Source organism: Plectropomus leopardus, chromosome 17 (genome assembly GCF_008729295.1).
Source record: "Plectropomus leopardus isolate mb chromosome 17, YSFRI_Pleo_2.0, whole genome shotgun sequence".
NCBI lineage: Eukaryota > Metazoa > Chordata > Actinopteri > Perciformes > Serranidae > Plectropomus > Plectropomus leopardus.
This window is the reverse complement of record NC_056479.1, coordinates 28755088-28779199: the sequence shown is the minus strand read 5'-3', so window position 1 is coordinate 28779199 and position 24112 is coordinate 28755088. Positions and strand designations below refer to the sequence as shown.

The following is a 24112-nucleotide window of genomic DNA, read 5'->3' as shown; positions in this document are numbered from 1 at the left end:
AGAAATGTATTTTGCCAAGTAAAATATGAGAAATATACATTCATTAAAGTATGTGAAGATAATCGCAAAATATGTCCAACAAGATTCATGTCAGATGCACCTGCAGCAAAGAATAGAGGGACATATAATAACATGAATGTTTATTCATGGACTCTGCAACAAAGGGTGCTGCTGTAGACCAGTGATACGGGGGCCAGATCTGACCCTGATAGATGACCCCCCAACCATTTTCTAATTCACAATAAAAATAAAGTGAATCACACTGGGAATTGTTTTTGTACTTTTATAATAAATAAGGTGCCAGAGTGCACAAAACAGTGTTAAAATAGAGTTGTCTATTAAAAAAGTTCCCATGGCGGATGCCCCACACTGCTTACAGAGGTCCTGGCTGGGCCCCTATAATGTCCTAAAATTCTAGAAATGTCCTAAATTTCTAGCAATGTGCCAAATTACTAGAAACATCTTGAAATCCTAAAAATGTCTTAAAATCCAAGAAATGTCCTAAAATCCTAGAAATGTCCTAAAATCCTAGAAACATGCTTTTTGCAAAAGTGGCCCCTAAGCAAAGCAAGCTGAGTACTCCTGATCTAAAACCTGAAAATGGAGCCAAAAGGAGGTGCAGAAGTTTTCTCTCAGTTCACTTGAGTTACATTAAGCTCTAGGTTTATCATGTGATTTTTGCCCAATGGACGGCAGAATAAAATCGCCTACCCCAGCTTTAATGTTGAACTCTGATAAGACGCGTACATAGTTAGGGTTGAGGCATTTCACCCTCGGCCCATCTAGATAGAAATCACACTGCATTACTGTTCAAGAACACGTGTCTCCAGAGATAAATCAAGATTATTATTCTGTACATGTTAGCAGTCGGCGCCATCGGCCTCATCCAGGCTGATTAATAACATGTAGGAATCCTTCAATTCCTCTGAAAGCTTAGCTTAACACGAGGGGCAATTTCAAGAAGAGAATTCCTTCAATTACAGAAACAAAAAGCCAGCATTGACAGCAGACAGTCGACTGAGAGTCACGGGAACTTTTCATCCAGCCCATCCATCATGTCAGATGAATGAGACGGACATTGCAGTGCAGAGGATGAAAGGGAAAACAGCGAGCACGGCTGCAGTACTGAGATATGTGCTTTCAGAAATTAAATAATGCATGCTTTGAAGTCAAATTTTACACTGTTAAATGAAAGTGTTGCCTGCTCTGCATCCCTTTGAGGCTCAGATGTCCAGCGTCTCACCAGCACACATTCAAATAAACAGCATCATTGTTTTTTGCTATAGTGAAAAAAAAAAAGATATTAATTAAAGCTGCAAGCAGTAATGAACGGAGCCTCACACTCTGTGATCATCTGGATTACTGGATGAATGTAAATATGCATGCTCATGACTGCTGGACACCACGCAAGAGAACAAGCGCTAAATAGCAAACTGAACACTGAAAACTGAAAACTGTTACTGAGCCAGTTTCTTCACACTATAAGCGACAATGCAACAGCGTGATCCGTCAAATAATTACGAGTCGCTGTTGAAATGTTGCTCTCGTGCTCAATAATGTAGTTACATCCTTATGGGCTTGTGTGTGTTTGCTACTTGCCATGAAGCACCTTGAATGCAGCCGAATGCCTAATTTCCGGTTTAGTGCTCTGCTAACTTGAATGGGGATAAAATGAATGTATCTTGCAGCTCTTCCCTTTACAAATGATATTGCACCAAATGGATCAAATTCAGACAGTGAAACAAGTATTTTTTTGTTAATTGTGATGCTAAAAAAATGTATCCACTTATTTAGAGACGTCTCTTCTACAATGAAAAGCCTCATTCCTACTGCACAAAAAACCTGCTAACGTACTAACATCTGGCTTTTTAATGCAATGGGAATGAGTACGATTGGCTTTCACATGGCTCAAATGACTCTGCAGTAGACGCGGGTTTTTACTGCCTCCGGCTCTGATAGACATTGATGGCAACAAAACAACCGGGTGAACGCAGTAATTTCAGCTCCTTAACCGGTGAGATGCAATGATGGGCAGCCACTAATTACCCTCCAACTCCTCCTAAGCGGCGCTAAAACATTATTCCAAGTTAGTCTGCACCGAGTTTGAAAGAGAGACTGAATAAGTCAGAGATATATAAAAAGGAGAAATCACTGAAAAGTTTTCAAAGGCCTCTGATCCTATAGGTTTCTATTGTTTACCTGTTCTCCTGCCTGTCTGTGATGTCACACGGACACACCAACAAAACAACCACAGAAAGGCAGACTTGCCCTCCAGCAGTTAGTTCAGTAACAGTGGGAATACAGCTGATCGCTCGTTTAAAAGACTCACGTGCACATGCTAATTTTAGTAGGAAAGGGGTATAAGTCAATAGAAAACGTTTTTGGGCCACATGGCACCACATGACGAACTTGAAAAGTGTAATTCCACTTTTTGGACACAACGTGAAATTGGCTTCAAAGCCTGACACTCAGTACGTTTATATAATGTTTGAAAAAAACCCAATATTGTGTGCGACTAAAACTGGACTTTTATATTACATGTAAAGATGTTACTCTGAATGAAATCAGACTAAATCAAATTATTTATATCGAACTAACACTCAGATAATGTGATTAGAAGTCGAGCTATTCTGTCATATAAACACCTCAGTCCGACTTTAATTGGAGTAGGTGTTTATGGACAGGGACTGTTATGTTATTGTTATATATGAAGGGGAAAGAGGTGCTGCAAAATGGTTAAGGAATAGTGAGAGACATTCAGCTTGAAAAGGTACTATTTTATATTAATTTTAAATAAAAAAAGTCAGACTCCAGCCACCCCCCTCCTCTGATAAGTACAGTCCCACAACGCCAGCACGTAAGCTAAATATTAAAATTTCCACTAGTTTTGATGTGTGCACAAAAGTTTTGTGAGTTTTCAAACAAGCCCCTCACTCACAGACTGCAAATACAAATGATAAATAATAATCACAGTGATTTTAATCCAGCCTCCGGCACCTCCTGCTGCTGGTGCTCGGGCCGTAATTAATATTTCAGCAACAAATCAGATACAGACGAGTTTTTTTCTCTGACATCAAAGAAAGCATTAAACAGTCCTGATGTGGTGATTATTTTATCGCTCAGCACACCTCCTCTCTGTTGACTTCAATTATTCTGAAAGGTCCTGTGGAAAAGAGAAGTTTTTCTTTTACTTTTCATAAGCAATCACAGTCCTGCTGGGAGTCTGAACCTCTTATAACTTACTAAACCAAATATTTGGTCATGCAACCACAATTTTTAAAATAAAGAAATGGACAAATTTTTTAGAGAAATAAAAACCAAGAGTTTAAAAGAAAATAAACTGCCAACAATGTTTAAAAAAAAAAAAGTTTATTTAAACGATTTATTTTCCTACAGATGTCTGCGCTGAGTCCCCAATGTCCTCAGATCCTGGTTTTAATTAATTGCACGTTTTTTTCCTTGCAATAGTGGTCATTTCTCATATGTGCAGACCTTGAATTAATGTCTAAGACATCAGGATCCAGGAGCTGGACCAGTTGGGAACCACTGGTGTGTATGATAATTAGCAACTGGAAAACAGGTCAGAGCAGAAGCGAGCTGCAGCAGGTCTTATGATGTGATTAGATTTGGAGCAGGTAGCTGCATACATCTACATATTAACAGATGTTTGTTTAAAACACAGACTTCATTTTTTATGATACAAATAAGGAAACAGGTAATTAATAAGTTACTCTGATTGGAGGATCAATCCGCGACGTAACGTCCGACATCGTCGACTTAATAAATAACAGACCGAGCCGCTTACAGGTTACTAATAGTAATAACGGTTTGGCTGGAGAACACTGAACTAATAGCTCAATATGTATTCTGCACAGGAGCTGCTGATTACCTCCAGAATATCATTTACATTAAATGTCAGAAACAACATACAGATCATCACTCGCTCTGAGTTCAGCAATTACATAAATGAGTGAGAATCTATAAGCACCTCACAAGTCTGATTCAGAAAGCTACGATGTGATTCTAAAACAGATTTTTAAGCATTAAAAATGTTGATTTCTTTAACTTTTTTCCACTGTGTTACTGTTTGCTACTTCTAAAACAGCATGTTTGTATCAGTCCATAATAGAAATAAGCAATTTACTTTCATTATTGTTTATTAAAGGTTACGTTCGGACGCCTTACACAAGCATTTAACCTTTGAAACCGGAGAAAACTGGTTTGATTTCTTTTGAAAATATGGCTCAAAGGCCAACAAGAAGCTTGATTTGTCCCACAAATTGCAAGAAATGAATTGAAAATTAGTTTTAGAAAAAAAGACAGAAAAAATAAAGAGAGACTGTGAGAGAAAAATATTAGAAATTAATTTAGAAAATAAATACTTAATTATAATTATTTAAAGATAATTACACTGACATTTTAACACTTTTTCAAGATAATTCCCTCTTTATTTATTTATTTTTTTAAACAAATTTCCTTTTGTTTTTTGTGTGCTAATTTTCATGTTTCTTGTAACGTTTTACAAAAATAAAAAACGTTAACGTTAACAAAAAAAGTAGAATCTAAACATGACGCGCATGTTAACGTCTGTTACATTTACTTTTAGTTTATTTGTTTTGCACAATAATGCTAAGATACAAAATACAACAGAAGACATTACTCATTAAAATAAAAAAACTAAATAAGCAACAAACATTTAAGGAACATTTCACCAACTTATTGGTTCAGTCATGAGGTCCGTACAGCCCGCTCTTACGAGATTTTTAAAAGTGATCATAAAGTTGAGAGTTAAATTTCAGATTTTTTAGTTTTTCGCTTTGAAGCATGATGGATGTAACCCCATCACAGAAGAGAAGAGACCAACAGTCACTTCACTGCAGAGCGCCGGTTTCTGTTTTCTGTCGGTTGGTGCAGTAGCTGCTGATTATTAGCGGGACGTGATTCGACAGTGAGAATCTATTCCTGGAACAATGAATAATTTATCTCCATGGAAATGTTTGACACTCTGACATATTGCGACTGGACAGTTTGTTAATTTATCTCCACTGTGGAGCCCTGTTGTCTGACCCGTGTAATGGAGGGCGTCACTTTGGGTTGGAAAGTGGTGGGAACGAAAGGTCTAGTTTTAATAGAGTCTTTAACATGTAATAAATATGCATTTTAACATGGGGATCTGTGCGAGGTCAGAGGAGATAATTACAGCTGGTTGTGAAAAACAAAAAAAGCTTCATCTCCAATACGACAAAGGGTGTTTGGAGGGCATCTTTTGGTTGTTCCACTTTATTTGCTTTATTCTGGTAATTTTTTTTCCTGTGCTGATGTACTGATTTTATGTCTTCAGGTGCCATGTTTTTTAATGCTTTGGGAGCATGCTGAGCTACAAATGCTGGTTGGTTGTTTTTTTTTTCCAAAGACATGAAAAATGCTCAATGTTGCGTAAAAATGCCGCCATGCTTTTGTTGACATGCTGTCGTCCTTGTCCTGTGCTTGTGGTGCCTAAACATAACCACGAATAACGTAATCAGAGGTGGCATCCGAAACATCAACAGCTGACACAGAAGGATACCAGGGGCGTAATATGCAGACGCATTAGTCCACTGCAAAGCGGCGATATGTGATGACTTTGGATGGGAATATGTTGAAAAATATTTTTTCCATAGACTTACATCGGAAAAGAAAGTGGAGCGTCACAATCCCCATCAAATGACTTTGTTCCCTTAAAGGATTTAATCTATTCTTCTTTTCCAAGAATCTTGGGAAGTCTAGGAGAGACACACAATTTAATTAATCTATTTCCATTCAAGTTAGCAGAGTGCTAAACCGGAAGTAGCCGACTTGGCCGGTGGAAGTCTGAAGTGCATCTGCGTTGTAAATCGAGGGACACCTAAAGCAATATGTAGCTGCAGAAGTCCACTGCAAAGCAGCAACATGTGGATATTTAGGATGAGAACGTGTTAAATTTGTCTTATATTTTATGTAACTTGTGATTTTCTTTTTCATGATGCATTGTGCAAATTGTTTTGCATTTTCAGCTCAGGTAGTCACTTTATCTTGTTTTGTTTCTTGTGGTTTGTATGAAGTGAAGCACTGACCCATGTCTGTGAAAAGTGCTCTTTAAATAAATGTTACAGACTAACTTTAGAATAGTTTGGAAGAGTTTTGGTGAACTCCTCGGCAGTGTGGCCTCACGTCACCCTGATCCACTGAAACACGCCTTCATCAGAGCTGCCTCTCTCACTGATAAGGTGCTAGCCAAGGATCCAATTAACTCAGAGGAGACACACCTGTCTCAAATTAAAAATAAAAAACTCCTGAATTTCTGCACGATGTGAGGCAGAGATGAGAAACACCGGCTGGCACTGTGGTCGTAAATCATTCAGCTCCACTCCATCCACCTGTGAGAAAAGCTGTGTTTAATTTGCAAACCATAAAACTTGCAGTACATTGAGCAGATATTATAGTCAATCCAGTTTGAGGACGTCTGTGTCGTGTCCAATTCAATTTACAGTAATCTGACCTCATACAGTAACCTGAAACATAGTTTTTTTTAAATCTTAAATTACATAATTACACATCAGGTACAAAATGTAGACTTTTAAAAAAGTTAATAATAAAATATAATCTAGCCATTATTTCCCAAATAATGTCTCCTTCATTTACTGTCATTTCATTTTGGTAAAGAGTGTTAGACAGTGATGTTAAATGACACAACATGAACGAAATCTAGTCATTCCCTCATAATTCCCAGTGACATGACGCACGAGACAGACGGTGACTGATGGCTGTGAGTTAAATACACAGGAGCATGAACTGACTATCTGTGGTGGCTACTTAATCATAGTTTATGTGAATGTGACAAAGCATGATAACTCAGTGCATCGCTGTGGCTGCAGAGAGAGAATTAGTATGTGTGTGTGGGTGTGTGTGTGTGTGTGTGTGCACAGTGTGAGACCTCGGTTCAGTCTCGAATGAGAGAGCAGAGCCTTGCTTTTGAACCCGGTCCTGTTCGTGTTGGCATTTTACCAGTAAAAAATTCAAATGAATTCAGTCAGAGGCATTTCGCATTCTTGCTCTGCAGGTAGAAACACAAAATCCCTCTTTCACTGCTCTGCAAGCCTGCGGGCCTGTTAATAGATGTTTTTGTTTTCCCACCTGCTATTTTATGATATAACCACAGCTCCTAATCCAGCTGCAGAACAAAGCCAGCAAAAAAACACAAGAAAATGTAATTTCAAGGGGAAAGTTTTTTTTGTAATCAAAGGTGCAATGTGTGAGATATGTCCTGAATTTTCAACCCAGGCATGTTGACTTTCGGGTTGCACCTGTCTGCAAACCATAAATAGGTAACATTTGTATTTAATTTTCATATCTATGCATGACTTGCCTCAGAGGTAGCATGTGGAAGGTAAATGAAAGGGGACCCAGTAAAGACCTCTGGGGGACGCCAAATTCTTGTTCTTGGGCAAAGACTATTGAAAAGCAGAGAGGCACACAAAGCATAGACAGGTCAACTAAAACAACAGATGCAATGTTACCTATTTTAGTTTGAAGAACGTGGCCAGGAATTACAAATTGCACCTTTATCATTAACATGTATTATTTAGGAGAATCTCTTTTCTGTTCTGTCTAGCGTACATCCACACACCTCTTCCACTTATTAGTAATCTGTTGGTTGCAAGCATAGACTGTATGTAAAGATGAACAACATGACAGCTGTATCCGGGATATTTCACTTCATATTTCACTTCAGTATAGCGGGGGTAAGTGGGGGCGTGTCATCCATCTTTATTTACAGTCTATGGTTACAAGTTGTAGATTTGTTCTGTCAATTAAATTAAATCTGAAACAGAAAAAAAATAATATATTTTTGCCAATTTGGTGCAGTGTTATTGCCGCTACATTAGCAATGAGCACGTTAGCTCTGGTTATGTTGCAAAATATGGAAAGCAGATCGCTAATTTCACACAAAATGATGGTAAATGCCGAAGCAAATGATGTATGTGTTATAGCAGCCAATTTACAGTGCAGGTGTTAGTACGCTCTGCAGTGTTTAACAAGTTTACATGTTTGAGCCCATATGATGAACGTATAATGGGCAAAAACATGCAAATTCACCAAATCACCTTCCGCTTTTCAAATATTGATCTTAAACTCAAAACTAAAACCATGAATTAACAGTAGACTGCTCTGTAAAATAAAAAAGAATATCACATTACAGCAGTATTTCTCCTCGGTAAATTCAGCTCTGCATAGATTTCGTTTAAGACACACACAGGTAAGAACTTATAACAGTACTATGAAGGGGAGTGAGAATATAGACTTTTTCCAGTGACGTCTCCTGCCGGGAGCCTCCAGGTGCCGAGCGTAGAAATCAGTAGAGAGGTTCTTGTGTTCAACAGGCATTGGCGGCTGTCACAGAGGCACTTTAAAGGAAACACAAAGCAATCAGTCACGTGCAGCCATTCACTGAGGTAATAAAAGAGCTTGATACGGCATTCAGAGCAATAATATAGCAGCAAATCACGACTTGCTTTGTAGGGATATAGTGCAATAATGGCGTTCTGGGTGGAGATTGACGTCACGCTCCCTGTGTGAGCGTTGTGATCTGAGCTTGTCTCTTATTTCTTTGGTAGTCCAGTGGATTTTACACTGAACCGATGCCTCACTGTCAGCTGCAGATTTCACGTATTACAGCAGCAGGGCAGCTTCCTAATCAAATCCTGTTTATATCATAATGTTTCTTTGTTTACCAGACTTTAACACACAAACTGATGTGCTCTACTTGTGCAGTCATCAGTTCCTATTCATGCAAAATAATAGTTCCTATTCAAGCCAAATCTGGCCCCCGATAAGTGGCACCCCAACCATTTTGTGATGATTTTAATTCACAATTAAAATAAAGTGATTCACACTGGGTATTGTTTTTGTACTTTTAGTGTACATAAGGTGCCAGAGTGCATAAAACAGCATGAAAACAGAGCTTGTTTCTAAAAAAAATGGAAGAGCCCCCCTGTCCCCCACAGAGGTCCTAGCTAAACCAATGTCCTAAAATCCTAGAAATGTCCTAAAATCTAAGAAATATCCTAAAATCCTGGAAACTTCCCAAAATCATAGAAATGGTCTAAAATCCTAGAAAAGTCCTAAAATCCTAGAAAAACGTCCTAGAGTCCTAGAAACGAAGCAGAGTAACCTAGCTCAGAGACAGACTCGGGGACGGGTCCTACCCAGGGAGGTGGTACTGTATCGTGTCCTCTGCAGGGTGGCGTAGCTCGGCTTGTCCGACAGCAGGATTCGGTGGCCCGGAGGAGCCATTATCTCTCCGTTCCTCTGCAGCGAGGCGCACCTGCGAAACGTCAAATCCAGCCTGTTCTGGATGTTGCTGGAGCTGTGAGCGCGCTTAATGTCCACAGGGTCCTGAATCCCGGCCTTCCCGTTCACCAGTTTGCAGTTATGGGCGTCACAGCTCGGGATGACCTTCCTGTCCTCTGTGGTCAGCGTCCCGTTGGAGAGGGACAGTTTGGCTAAATTACAGTTTGCAAGCCTTCCCAGCTGTCCGTTCAGACGCCGGTCCGGCCCCTTGATTGGTGACCCGGGAATTTCTTTCTTCATGAAACCAGGTTTGAAAAAAGACAGGAGGCTCTCGTGGCTGCGACCCTCGTGTCCCCTCTGTCCCCTCCTGTCCTCGGGATGCATGGACATCTGTAACAAGTCCTTCTGCATCCTGGAGGTCGCCCCTGTCTGGACCTTGGTCCTCCTCAGCGTGGAGTCTCTGCTGGGAGGTGCACTGTGGCTGATATGGTCCAGGAGAAAGGCCCCTCTCTGCAGCGGGAAGTCCTGGGTCCTGCTGTGGTCCTGCCTCGCTCTCTTCGATGACCTCTGACCTCTCAGAGATCCATCATCCCTGGCTTTGCTGCCGTTGGCGACTCCCTGATTCAAACTCCTCTCCAGACCGCCTCTGCTCTGCCCCTCTGGTATTTTGGGGGAGTAACAGGTGTCGGAGGCGGGTCTGTCCGTGTAGCTCAGACTGCTGCCGCTCGGCGAGCTGCAGTCCTGTCCGCCCTCCAAGGCTCTTCCCTGGGCGCTCCTCTGCGGCGGCGTGGCCACCAGCGTTATGATTGGGTCTTTGGTACATCGTGGGCGGCGCCCGGACTCCAGGTACTCCACCAGCTCTCCAGGCTGGGTCTGGGCCGGGTGTCTGATGCGGTCTTTGGAGCCAAACGACCACCGCAGAGGCAGAACTTTGCTCAGAGTCTCCTTGGGCTTCGTTGGTGACCTCATGCTCACGCTCCGGCCTTGGCTCCCGCGGACAAACGGCTTTGCTTCGAATCCATCTAGAAGAGAAAGAAAACGTCAACAAAATCCTGAAAATGCCACCGAGCGTCTGCAGTAATATTAAACTCCACCTGACGAGCCATCTGGAACTAAAGGCACCGAAAAATCATCCAGGACTGAAAGAAATATAAAAACACTCGTGCTTTTTCAAAACAATGCGGAGACCTTGTCCACATGTACACAGGGTTGTTTCCTCCTTTGTCCTCTGTATGAAGTGTCCTTTTCTTTCTTTCCTGATATTTCTACTCTCTCTTACCTGCCGAGGGACTAACGATGTAAAGTAGCAGTCCTGCTTACTGCGGCATATTTACATTTGTATTTCACCCTGATGCTCATTAATATGCCGTCCCCCTTTAAAAAAAACGTTAAAGGAAGTAAATGAAATTGGTGAATTGAAGAGGAAAGCAGTTTTTCTCACATGCATCCATACGGAGAACCCAAAAATGGCAGACGTTCTTCTTCATGAACTAAAGTAAACGAATACCACATTTGGCAAAATTACAACACATCTGTTTACAATCTCTAATGCAAACTGTGCAGTACATATCATTCAAAAATCCTGAAAATGCCCTAAAATCCTAGAAATGTCCCCAAATCCTACAGTGTGCTAAAATCCTAGAAATGTCCTAAATTCCTAGAAACGTTGTAAACCTCAGAAACGTCCCTAAATCCTTGAAATCTGCAAACATTTCTAGAAATACGCTTAAACTAGATTCTAAATCCTAGAAATGTCCTAAAATCTGAGAAATGTCCTTAAATTCCTGAAACATCCCCAAAATCCCAAATATGTCCTAAAATTCAAGAGATGTGCAAAAATCCTAAAAAACGTCCTTAAATCCTGGAAACATCCAAAAATACTAGAAATGTCCTACAACCTGAAACATCCCAAAATCCTAGAAATGTGCTGAAATCCTAGAAACATCCTAAAATCCTAGAGATGTCCTTAAATCCAGTTCCTACTGACAAGCACAGAGCATCATGTGACCTAGAAAAGACTAAAAAGTGTCTCCATTGCAGTTTTGAGAAACATGGCTTTTTTGAATCGCCTTAAATTCCACCTCATGCAAGGTAAAAACTGTTTTTTTTTTGTGATAAATGGGAGTTTGTGTTTGTTTTTTTTTTTTTTTTTTTTTAAATATGTGGTTCCATTAGGTTTATTTTATGTTCACAATTTCAAATTGTGCAATTTGAGAGTTAATGGAAACCCTCCTACTGGGAACACAGTTTCTGAATAATGAAGTTTTTAGTGACTGAAAACAGTTCGCATGCGGACAAAAGGACAAAACACAAAAAAGCAACATAAAAAAGGTCGCGTGAATACTGCAGTGTTAAGAGAATTAAAATATGCTCTAAAAGTTACAGAGAGACCTACTTGTTTCTGCTGTTTTGGGGGGTTCCTCTTTGAACACTGGCAGCTCGGGAGACTCAGGGGCCTGTACGGGCCCCAGAGGTCCAGGGATGGGTCCCCCTGACACCACGCTGCCCCTCTTACTGTCCCCCGCCAGCCGGACGAGCCAGTGGTCAGAGGCGGACGAGCTGGTCGAACCTGCAAGAGGCGACAGAGTTTTCTGTCATCACTTTATCCCGAAAGTCATAAACACAGAGACAGAGGGCTTCACACAGCTGTCTCTCCACAACCGTCTCATCCAGACTGCAAAAATGATCAACGTGATCATCGGTGTTTCCACCCTCCACTCATTATGCCGAATCCATAAAGACGGATGATTCTGTGACCTGCCGGCGGCAGATCCGCTTTCCTCTGCTACCGAAATTTCCTGGATCAACTGAAAAGGATTACTGAAAATTCAAACCAATGCGTCAAACAATTTGGCGGCTGAAATTACAGAGTGAAAAATAACAGTCCAGACTATAAATAATGAGTGTGTTGGATGTGAAAATGATACTCCCACATCCCGTCCATTATTTCTGTGATTTCTCAAAAGGATGTGAAGCGGATTCCACCTGATTGTTCTCGATATAGTAATTAGCCGTGACGGCGGATTTGAAAGGACTAACCGGTGACGGAGGAGCTGGCAGACCAGGGAGGGATGGTGTTTCTTCTCTGGTAGAAGAGGATGTAGGCGCCACGTGTGCACACCTCCGCCTCCGGCACCGGCTCCGCGCTGCTGTCATCGTAACTGTACCACTGCCCGTCCACGGAGTTCCTACAGAAGGCTGCGGACACGACGGAAAAGAAATAAACTGCATGCAACGCTGGATTAATTACAGAAAGTTAACCCTTTGAAATCTGGGCAATGAAGGCAGTGAGCAACAAAAAAAAATGACCCAAAAATTAAATTATTAGTATAAAGTACAAGAAAAATACCTGAAAAAAAAAGAAGAAAAACAACAAAATGACACAAAATAAAACACTAAAAAGCAATACAAATAGTTGAACTATTGAAAAAGTGCTTAAAATATGAAAATAATTCTGTAACATAATTTCAAATATTTAATTATTATAATATTATATTATTATATATTAAGTAAAAAAAGATTTTCTTGAGCTTTTTTTTTAAAAAGTCACTCATTGCCTTTTTTCCCATTTTTTCTTTGAAAACAGTTGAGTCGCTAAAGTTTCCAGTTATTAAACACTTGTGGAAGGCGTCTGAAACCAACACAAGGAAAGTGATATGGCTCCAGATGTCAAAGGGTTAAAACACCTCTGGTTCATGTCGATGTTGCAAGCAGACATGTAAAAACATTTTTTTTCTATGAAATAAATCTTCAGATGGCAAATAAAGCAAACTAAGTAAAGCAAAAATATATAAACATGTAAAGTAAATATAAGTCAACCTTTGAATCTTGAGCAACTTGTCAAGAAATTTGTGAGAAATTAGTAATTATTTAACAGATTATGCCTTTGTTTTTTTCTTTTTTGAATTTTCCCTTTTTTTGCTTGGGTTTTATTTACATATTTTTTGCTCATTTTTAGGTAATATTCTTGTACTTTTTAATTTTAATTTCTTGCTAATTTCTTAGAATTTCTTCTTAAGTTGTTCATCTTGTTATGTTTTTGAAAGAAATAAAGCCAAATTGCCCAGGTTTCAAAAGGTAAAACTGTTTTTTATTTTCATTGTTTTTTCATTGTTGTTACTAAACAGCACTTTTTTTTACTTTTTTAAAGGGGCCAATTAAATAAAATTATAATTATTATTTCGGGCATGTCCTCAGAGTGTGTGTTATTCAGACCTGTGTAATGTCCGCCGTGCATGCCTCCGTGGTGGTTACACACAGCATACAGATCGTACAGGAAGTCTGGAGGGGCCAGGTCAGGTCGTCGGGGTTGTTTCCAGCCGGGCTGCAGAGGGGGCTGATGGGCGCCGTGGTTACGGTTCACCATGTGCGGCGTCATGTCCAGGCCCGCCAGGGGGAAATGCACGAAGGTGGTGAGCTTGTTCCTGCGCTCTCCCACCTGCCTGAAGCGCTTCAGGTGGAGGATGAGGATGTCCGGGAGCGTCCACAGGCTCATCTTCACCATGCCCTGCTGCAGCTGCTTACAGTGGGGACACTTCCAGGCGTCATCGGGGGCAAGCTGGAGGAGACAAGGAGGACATGAAAACACGCAGTGCAGATTTGTTTCTGCCTGCTTATCAACTTTACGGAGCCTCAAAAAGCCTTTTCCACTCTGCCTTATTCAAACAAGTCTGAGCCTCCTTTGAGTTTATCATTTCATTCATTATCATATTCTTGGAAATGACGTATGATTGAACCTTGGAAATTCACAGCCCTAATCAGCTTCACTTGAAACAGGAAGCAATTTGAAGCTGTTGCCATGGATACTACTTTTATTCACTTTTCCTGCCTGCCTGTGATTTCCTTCTTGAGTACTCTGCAGCGATAAGTTGTTGCATTCAGCAAGGTGACTCATTTAGAGTTTTTCACCGCTGTTGGTCACGGCCATTTCTCTGCACAGAGTTCACTTTTTTTGAAAGTTAAAGTATCACCAAAACTCTGACGGACACCTGTTAAATTCAGCAACTCTGAATCTGTGCAGGATGAAAAAGATTCTCGGTCGCTGCTTAAAAACTGAATAAAATAACACTTAGAGACTGTTTGGCACATTTTACGCGCTTTTCATTCTTCATTTTTTGATCATTTTGGCAAGATTGTGAATATTTGTTTAATCAGTGAATTTCCAGCTCAGCTCCTACAATAAGTCTAAAATACACTGTGGAAACTAAATAGTTACATTCAGACTGTTAAGGTCAAAAAATGCTCCATTGAAACCCATTTCCATTAGACGCACTGACAAAATCACTGACATACCTCCGACTGTGATAACAAAAAACTGATTTTTTTCTCTCATTTAAAAACATAGTGGCATCAATGGCTAAAAGTCTGAAAATTAATGAATGTTTGATGTTTCTGATTAGGACATATGTTGGAGAAATAAATACAAATAAAAAAAAAAGTTAAAGTTAATACTTTTATAAAGTTAATAAAAGTAGAAACTCATATTAATACACAATAGAAGATTTTTCTTAAAGCTTGATCCCGAAAAGCTCATTTTGTGTGCAGAGCTGTATGAGTGAGAGTTTTTGACAATGCACAAAATATTATGTAAAAAATAAAATAAAATAAAATGAACATGTTTAAAAACCAATATTGGTGCCAATGATTGACATATCCCAGCCTGTGATGATTAAAAATAGCATGTAGTATACTGAATTTTTGTGAGTGTGTTTTTTTTAATCTAAAAACATATTGGCATCATGACAAAAACCTGGCATTTAAAGGGTTAAAATTCTGAAAATGAATGAATATTTGATACCTATGATTAGGACTGATGTTTGTTAAAAAATGAAGTCAGTGAAAGTAGAAAATCATTTTAATGTGCACATTTTTTTAAAGCTTGATTTTGAAAAGTGCATTTTGTAAAATTAAAGTGGGTCCAAAGGGGTTAAAGATACTTCATAGTCAGTATTGATGCATACTGTATTTATCTGTCGTTTGTGTGTTTTTTATTTTATTTATTTATTTTTTATGACATTGTGTTGAAGCGTTGAATTTCTTTTTCTCGGCGTGTTACCTCAGAGGTGTCAGGTATGAACGGTGAGATATGAAGTGAGATATAAACCCAAAATCCAAAATCCAGTCCAAACATATTTTTAAAGCACATTTAAAAAACAACAAGCGCTGTATAAACCAAAAGAAAGCAAAAAATAAAAAATAAAACAACACGGACAATGGAAAAAAAACCCAAAAACCCAACAAAAATACAAAACAGACGACATAAATTATGCAGCAACAACACAAAGACCAGCGTCAAACACAAAAGGACGATAATAATAAAAGCTGCTCACAGTGAGATAAACGCCAGAGAATAAAAACTCGTTTTAAGATGGTTTTTAAAAACAGGCAGCGTTTGGAGAGGCAAATCGATCCAGACGTTGGGGGCTTTAACATATATTATATGGTATTTTATGGTTTATACTTATTCTTTGTATTTAAATTTTGCTTATTTTTCTGTGTTGTTCTTGTTGTTGTTTCTTCAGTCAAACTGTTGAGCACTTTGAATTGCATTCGATTTGTTTAAAAGGTCCCCCCAATTTAGGTGTCGGTTATGAATACGGGCAATTAAAGGCAATTAAAGGCAACTAAAGGCAACTAAAGGCGGCCTGAGCAGCTAATCTGTGCTGATTAGACTGAAATGTTGGTATCAGTTGGCCCATTATAGTAAAACTGGCAAACGTGGACAGCAAACCTGTGGCTGCAGCGCCACTGGGTGGTGACAGCAGGTAACAACAGCAGCCAAACCACCAAAACACAACTGAGTGAACTCTATTTCTACTCTCTTTTTATGCTTATTTTATTAATAATGTCAGTGGATTATATTTTACTTTCCATTTTATGTTAAATTTTTATCTGTATTTTATCGTATTTTAATCTTATCATCAAGTAGATTTTTATCAATTTGAAGATGTATTCTACGTATTCTACTCTGATTTTATTTTTAAATGCAGGTTTTATTATGTCTTCTGGTCTTTTATGTGTTTTGATGTTGTGCATTAAGAGCGACTGAGGAGGATCCGTCTTCCAGGATGGACAGATGTGCAACAGATGTCGTTATAACATTTTTTTTACACAGGAAAGAGAGATTAAGTGATGCACAGCAGCAACTATAGTAACAATAACATAACATACAAAAGAAGAACAAAATTATAAATTTAACTTATGATAGCATGTAATATTACATGCAAATATTGCAGTATTGTGATAGTGAAGGTATGAGCAATAATAATAATGACAGTCGTAGTTGGACCAAAGAAAATAAACAGAAACTTTGCTGCACCGTCGCAATTAAGCAACAAAAGTATGAAACAGTTTTGACTGCAGCAGTGAGACAAATGGACAGTTTGACATGACAACTGTTGGTGTTGAATAAGTAACACTCCACATGCGGACGAGAGCCTCCTAAAACCTGTCCGAGCTCTACGGCTCAGCCTGAAACACTGCGGACACACGCAACTTTTAAAAGCTGTTGTATAAACTGATTTTACCACGTACACGAAGCTCCTGTTGTCTTATCTATTGTCCACGTCTGTACGGACAAAATAAAAAATAAAGAAATGTGTCAATAAATAAATGAAATGCCAATATTTATTTATTTTCCCATTTAATTTATCAATGTATTTATTTTCATATTTATTTGCTTATTTATTTATGTATTTTTTATACTTTGCATATACATTTTCCTATCTATTTCACTTTTACATCATATTTATTCATTTTTAAATGTATTTAAAAGGAAGTTTGGCATGAGATGAGACCTATGTGCAAAGTTTGGTTTATTTTTATGCATGGGAAATTAGATTTTCTTGAAATAATAATAATAATAATAATAATAATAATAATTGAGGAAAGTAAAAGCTGGCGGCAGCTTCACTGACCAGCCCCTAAAAACGATTGTTTTCATTGGTCACTGAGACAAAAACATGGAAAAATAGAGTCCAGGTTAAAAAAACACAGAGGTTACCCTTAAACACGGCTTCAGGTGGGGTGGATGTGGACTCCGGAGGCTCCGTTTTGGGGCACACGGCTCTTCCGGAGCCACTGATTTTTGCATTTATCAAAGAATAACAAAGTGACTACCTGTTCCTCTTTGGTGTAGAGATGGAAACACTCGTCTAAGGTGCAGCTGTACTGCTGGACGTGCTGCTGCTGCTGATTCCTCACGCTGTCTGCGTCCTTCACCACCTCCTCCTGAATGTTACCGAACAGGCTGCAGCGCAGGACACGAAGACACGGTCAAACAAAACGTGCACGCAGTGGACTTATGTCACTTTTATAAAACCAAATACCATAAATGATACCCGGCCAGCCAATTATTTTGTTCTAAAAAACGTTCTGAGAATGGTACAATGCGACCAATGCAATGTTTTAGAAACATTTAAAATAAATAAATACATAAATAAAATAAGTTTTCTTTTAGATGCCAAATCGTCAGTTTGGGATCATTCTCTGCAAACAGAAATAAATTAGGTGTTTAGTTGTTAAAACATTGATTTAAATTTTATTTTCATATAAATAAATATTCTGTAATCTCAGGCCTCGATAACATGTTTGAATGTTGCTTTGAAAATGTTCTTCCTTTGTTCTCATGTAACGTTGTGAGAACGTTTTTTTTTTGTTTTTTTTTTAAATAAAAGAACATCTCCATCTCTCAACATCACCAAATATCCTCAAAATGTTGCAGTTAAAACGTTACGTCACAGGGACGTTATTTAAAACAATAAACATCCTTAAAAACATTATTTTAACTTTAGATTAAAATGTTTTCTTTAAAACATTACTACAACTTGCAGGTAACGTTCGCCAATGTTTTGATTCTGTGCTCCCACTCGATGATTTTTTGGTTAACATATCACTTTAAATTACATTTTTATTTAAATAAATGTTCTGTAGTCTCAGGTCTTAATAACATGTTCTGAATGTACCTTTTTAAATGTTCCTCCTTTGTTCTCATGTAACGTTGTGAGAACGTTTTTTTTTTTTATAAAGTACATTCTCTGAACTGTCAACATCACCAAACATCCTCAACAATAAACATCCTTAAAAACGTTGTTTAAACATTACATTAAAAGGTTTTACTTAAAACATCATTGCAACTTGTCGCTAACGTTTTGGGAACGTTTTGGGAACGTTCCCTGTTAGCTGAGCAGCTGGAAGCGAAAAAACGTACTGACCAGTCTTTGACTCGGTGCTCCCACTCGATGATGAGCTTGACGTGCGGCGGTCCTCCTGAGCAGCAGAGCTTCAGAGCTCTGAGACACAGAGAGGTCAAAGGTCATCAGAGAACGCAGCATTTCTTACGACTGCTCTAACTTTACCTGTTTTAACATGTTTTCTGAAGCTTACAGTAAATTTACTGCATCAACACCCTAATTAGAGTACTTTGGGTGCACCTGTACTGATGCTTTTTGACCACTAGGTGTCAGTATTACCGCGGCGCTGAACGAAACAGTATGTAATGAATGAGTGTGTAAGTGTGTGTGTTGGGGATTTAGCTGTGGATGTTTGCAGTAAACATTGTATTATAAGCTGGAGAATAATGTAAAGGTGAAAAACAGCCTTTGTTTTTGTCATAGCACTCATAATGAGACACTTCCCACAATTCACAGCTGACCGTGCGTCACAACATGATCACAAAATACAGCGTTCACACACATTTTTACCAATAAATTCATGACTTTGAAAATTTCAAAGACAGAAAATTCTCTGAAATCAACACGCCATATCATTTATTTTTCATTTGCTTTTTAAAAATATATATTATTCAAAAAAACAACAGCAATAATTTCAATATAGGAATAGAACTGAATATTTAAATAGAATTTACTGTTTATTATTTATGAGTGCAAAAGGGGGAGGCATGTCAAAATATTTTTTCAATTTTCTTTTCTTTTTTTTTTTTTAAAAAAAGCGTATATTTTTAAAGTGAGCATAATTTAAAAAAAACATAACATAATAAGAAAGAATGTCATGTTTAATCATAATCACTCCAACAATATTTACAAAATAACATTTATTAAAAACATCAAGAAGCCCAGAATAGTTGATAGAATAACACATTTTATTATTTTATCACAATAACGAAGCTATTCGCTACGATGCTGATAATTAGTCATGTGACTCGTGTATTTATCACGCCTGTGATTTCACGGTGAAGTTCTTCAGTGCGCGGGGGTCGACTTTGTTAAAGTGAAGTGAAAAAATATCATTAAATCTCTGCAAGAACGATGCAAAATGTAAAAATGTATTGATTTGTTTAACGGGTCTAAACTGGATTATGATGAATTACATCTATCAGAATTATTATTAACTATAATCCTAAAAAAGATGCCAGTGAGTGACCCGTGATTATTAAGTGTTATGATGTTCACACAGGTCATTATAAAATGCTCTATAATGTTTAGTCCTTATTACTATAAATATGTTTTTCTGCGTCACAGACGTTGGCGTCATAGAAAGTGTTTCCAAACACTCGGCTGGTGTGTTCTTGGACTGTTAGTTGTGGATTTTAGGACAGAGAATATTTCAGTTATTAGAGCTCAAACACTTTTATTAACCTGCACCGGAGAGGTTATGTTTTTCTTCTGTTTGTTTATCTGTCAGCAGGATTACAGAGAAACACTAGCGGCCTGATTTTCACCAACACTGGTGGCAGGATGTGAAACGAGCCAAAGAATGAGCCACTAAATTATGGAGCTGGGATGAAACACTTTTTTTTCCTTTTTTTAGCATTGTGAGACGGAGCTTTGGCCGTGGCGAAGGTCTGCGCTCTCTCAGTGCCCTTTAGTTACTTTGGTCTCCAGGAAACAGTGAGCTGCACATTTGAGTTTCAAAAGATTTAAAAGCATTTGCCTCCATCAGCACCATTCAGCCACTGAGCGAACTGTTCTTAGCCGCCACACAAATGGAAGTACTTTCAAGAGCTCGCCAAACGCCGCTCTGACAGCGAAACACCTCTGCAGGCGAGAACCATCAGACCGGCGTTTGTGAGAAGGAATTAAACGTCTGCACATTTCAGTCAATTATGTAAAATCAGGTCTAATGATGAGAATTAAAAGAGGATAAAATAATTAAAACTGGCTTCAGATCATCAGTGTAGTCCAGGAATACTGAACTTGCTTTGCTTGGGGGCCCCTTCTGAAAAATGACGGGAGGCCAGGGGCCAATCACAGCAGACCCATACATGTTTCCAGGATTTTAGGACATTTCGAGGATTTTAGGATGTTTCTGGGATTTTAGGAGATTTTTAGGATTTTAGGTTGTTTCTAGGATTTTAGTTTGTTTCTATGATTTTAGGACGTTTCTATGATTTTAGGATGTTTCTGGGATTTTAGGACATTTTGAGGATTTTAGGATGTTTTTAGGATTTTAGGACGTTCCTATGATTTTAGGATGTTTCTAGGATTTTAGGACATTTCCTGGATTTCAGTTTTTAGCCCAGAAGCTTCAGAAAAGGATTCAGGCCTCAGCAGGGAGATCAATCAACACCTCAGAAACTGTGATTTTCGAACGCTAAGAAAAGTTAATAAATAAAAACCTTATGTGCACTGAGCACATCCAGAACAGCAACTCTGAAAAAAGAAACCGATCGCCGTGCAAAATGTCAGTACGTAAACATAACTATTATGAGTTTACGTTTGCTTGATATCTAAGTGTTAAGTTTACTTGAACTTTGACTGTATTTACTTCATGTTGTGAAGTTATTGCAACTATCTGTGCAGGGAGCTCTGGTGAAAAATAAAACACGTCCAGAACAGCAGGACGTGTTCGAATGTGTTTGGAGACCGTAAGAGCTCAATGCTGATCAGCTGAGAGTGTGTGTGTGTGTGTGTGTGTGTGTGTGTGTGTGAGACTCCCTCACCTGTCGACAGCGGGGTGGTAGAGCGGCCGTCCGTCCTGAGGAGACAGGTAGCTGTAAAACGCCGACCCTCCCACCACGCGGATGTTAAACAGCACTCTGGTGTTCTGGAAGAGAGGCACAACAAAAACACTTTAAAGCCGTCGGGGTGCGTTCATGCTTTACATAACGAGACCATAAACAACAACACATAAACTGTGTTAAAGTCGGGCTGAAGCAACACAAAGGCAGAGGAGAACAAATGTGCCATCATGAAATATAGGCCGAGACCTGCACCTGACGTTTTGAGCTCACAGCAGCTCAGCGTGGATCAACACGTAGCGCCTCAACACCGAGTTCAGCGTTTAAAGTCATGTTTGCATTCATTATTTTACTGGCACAAAAATATTAATAAACCTGTAGATTATCTCTCTCACTCCCAACCGGACTGTGAAAGTCCAGCTGAGAAGAAAAAGAACAAATGTGATCCTAATATCTTTCTGTCCTGCTTTTGAAGCCCGCTTATATTACTCTGAGATCTGCTTAGATTGGAGGCGCTTTAGGAGCGAAAGGAGCGCTTTGCAGAAATGAAATTGATTTTCTCTTGTTCCAGTGAAACTCGGTGCGTAGCTGCCGGCCGAGCTCAAACACAAACACCCACTCTGAGTCCTGTGAGGAGAGCTGCATCCAGCAGGATCTGTCTGACGACAAGGAGCGCGCCGTCGAGAAGAGCTCATTCCTGGAAAATATCGATATGCTGGACACATGAACCCTCAGGGAGAGTTATACAATACTTACAGTACTACAGTACTACAGTACTACACTAAAGTCTGAGGACCTCACTGTTGGAACAATTTACCAAATTATATTAGAAACTAGCATGAATTCATTCAAAAAACAAACTATATCACTAAAATTTGGTTTATTGGTTAATGGTTTCATCAGTAGTGTGCGGACACTAACGTGCATGCAGCCTGTTGCAGTCGCTCCTGCTCATTTTCTTACTTTTTTGTACTTTTAGCTATTTTATTTTATAGTATTTGCTCTATTTTTTAACTCCCCAGTTCCCCCCCTGGGGATCAATAAAGTATTTCTGATTCTGATTATTGCAGCAAAGGTTGTCTTAAGGAACTGGAGAAATATAAAAACCCAGATACTGAACAGTGGCTGTCGGATATATTGGGGATGAAATTTAAATTCAATCTGTTTAATAATACAGTGAGATACCCACAGAGCTGCATAATGCTTTTTTCATCAACTGTATTTAAGAAACTAATACTTGGATACTGGAAATCCAAATATCCTCCAACACTGCACAAAAAAAGGAAACATGTTATTATTTGAACGTCGAAAAAAAAAAATGAAAAGAACAAAGTCACTCAGTCTGAAACTATACGGGGACATTTATTACACAAACATTTGACCTAAAAGTTGCACCAGCGCTCGGCTTGAGAGTTTTGGTTTTTATGTGTCTTACATTGTTTTTTCCTGGAAAAAAAAGCTACAAAAGGTAAGTTATGAGGTCAGAATCTGAAGTAATGTTTGTGTGTGTGTGTGTGTGTGTGTGTGTGTGTGTGTGTGTGTGAAATGAACCTGTTGTAGTTATGTGTTTTTTTGTGTTTGTATGTGCGTATGGTTATTGTTTATGAATGGAAGCCAATTAACCGTTTCAGATTTGAGCAAAGTGACTTCATTTCTTTCAAAAAACACGGGAAGAAGGCTTTGAGAAACTTGATTGGGAAATGGCCCAAAAATTAGTAGGAAATCAGTAAAAAAGTTACAAGAAAATTACCAAAAATAAGCAAAAGAAAAAATAACGTAAAAAAACAACAAGAAAAGAACAAAACATCCTTAAGAAAGCACCGAATGTAAAAAGAAAAGAAAAAAAAATCTATCTAACATCTAATATTCACCCAGTATTTTTGTCACCTTTAACTATTTTTTGTTTGGCAATTTGCAAGATATTTCTTGCAAAGTTGCGCATTGCATTTTCTGCTCATGTTTTTCAAAGAAATCGAACCTTATTTTCTGAAGTGTCAGAGGTTTAAATGCTTGTGAAAGGCGTCTGAAAGTAGCACAAAACTGATGTCGCTCCGGGTTTTAAAGGCTTAGGTTGTATAAATGTGCTCAATCAAGAGATAATGTGCAAATTTTTCACCATCGACCAATCAATGGGATGAAGAGTAGGTATAATTTCAGTTTTTCTTTGGTTGACCAAACCCCCACAATCATTTGAAGTACTGCAGCAGTCAGTACTTATGGCAATAACTACTTCATGTAGTGACAAATTACATTTTTTCTCTCTGAGTACACACGCAGAGGCGTGTAACTAACGCTATATTATCTTCTCCTCAGCGTTTCGGCATCATGTGTTTGTGGACACCGCAGGCGTCAGTCTTCCCTGCCGTGCTTCCTGTCGGCGCCGTGTGTTGCTTTTCCAGAGAATTCATCACCTTTCTCGCGTGTTCACTTTCAATCTGCTGCACGGAAAAAAACTGGCATCCGAGATGACAAGTGTAAACCCCAAAAACACGTTTTCTTTTCATTACAGACTTGCTCGGGCTTAGTGTGAGTTCCAGTGACAGGCTTGTGTGTGCATGTGAGGACCACCCAAAGAGTCCTACCAACTTCTCAGGAATAGTTTCTTCCCCCTAAACATGTTTGAAAAACCAGGGGAGAACTCCTCGTCTTTTATTTACAAATGTACTCGCCGCTTCACCGTGAGGATTCACCGCGTCTACGCGTTAGATATTGAATTGACCGTGTGCTAACCTTTTCTCCAAACGCTGATTTTCCAATCACAGCTCCACGAGAAAAGGCCTGTCAAGCTTTGAATCTGTGCACATACTGAAGCTGTGCGCCTGCAGGGCTCAGTGAGAACACTTTAAAGAGTTTGGTTGGTGGTTTCTTTTTTAACCCTCTCTGAAA

At 38.9% G+C, this 24112-nt stretch overlaps 1 protein-coding gene across 1 annotated transcript in view; it reads right to left on the bottom strand.

The window, feature by feature from the left end:
- Nucleotides 1–6394: 6394 nt before the first annotated feature.
- usp43b (ubiquitin specific peptidase 43b) overlaps nucleotides 6395–24112 on the bottom strand; it is a 96222-nt gene continuing 78504 nt past the window's right edge. Inside the window, 8 exon segments of the mRNA XM_042504290.1 lie at nucleotides 6395–8423; nucleotides 9225–10331; nucleotides 11705–11878; nucleotides 12349–12507; nucleotides 13525–13867; nucleotides 17428–17557; nucleotides 18522–18599; nucleotides 21209–21312. Coding sequence (XP_042360224.1) covers nucleotides 8413–8423; nucleotides 9225–10331; nucleotides 11705–11878; nucleotides 12349–12507; nucleotides 13525–13867; nucleotides 17428–17557; nucleotides 18522–18599; nucleotides 21209–21312 — 2106 coding nt within the window. The 3' untranslated portion in view covers nucleotides 6395–8412.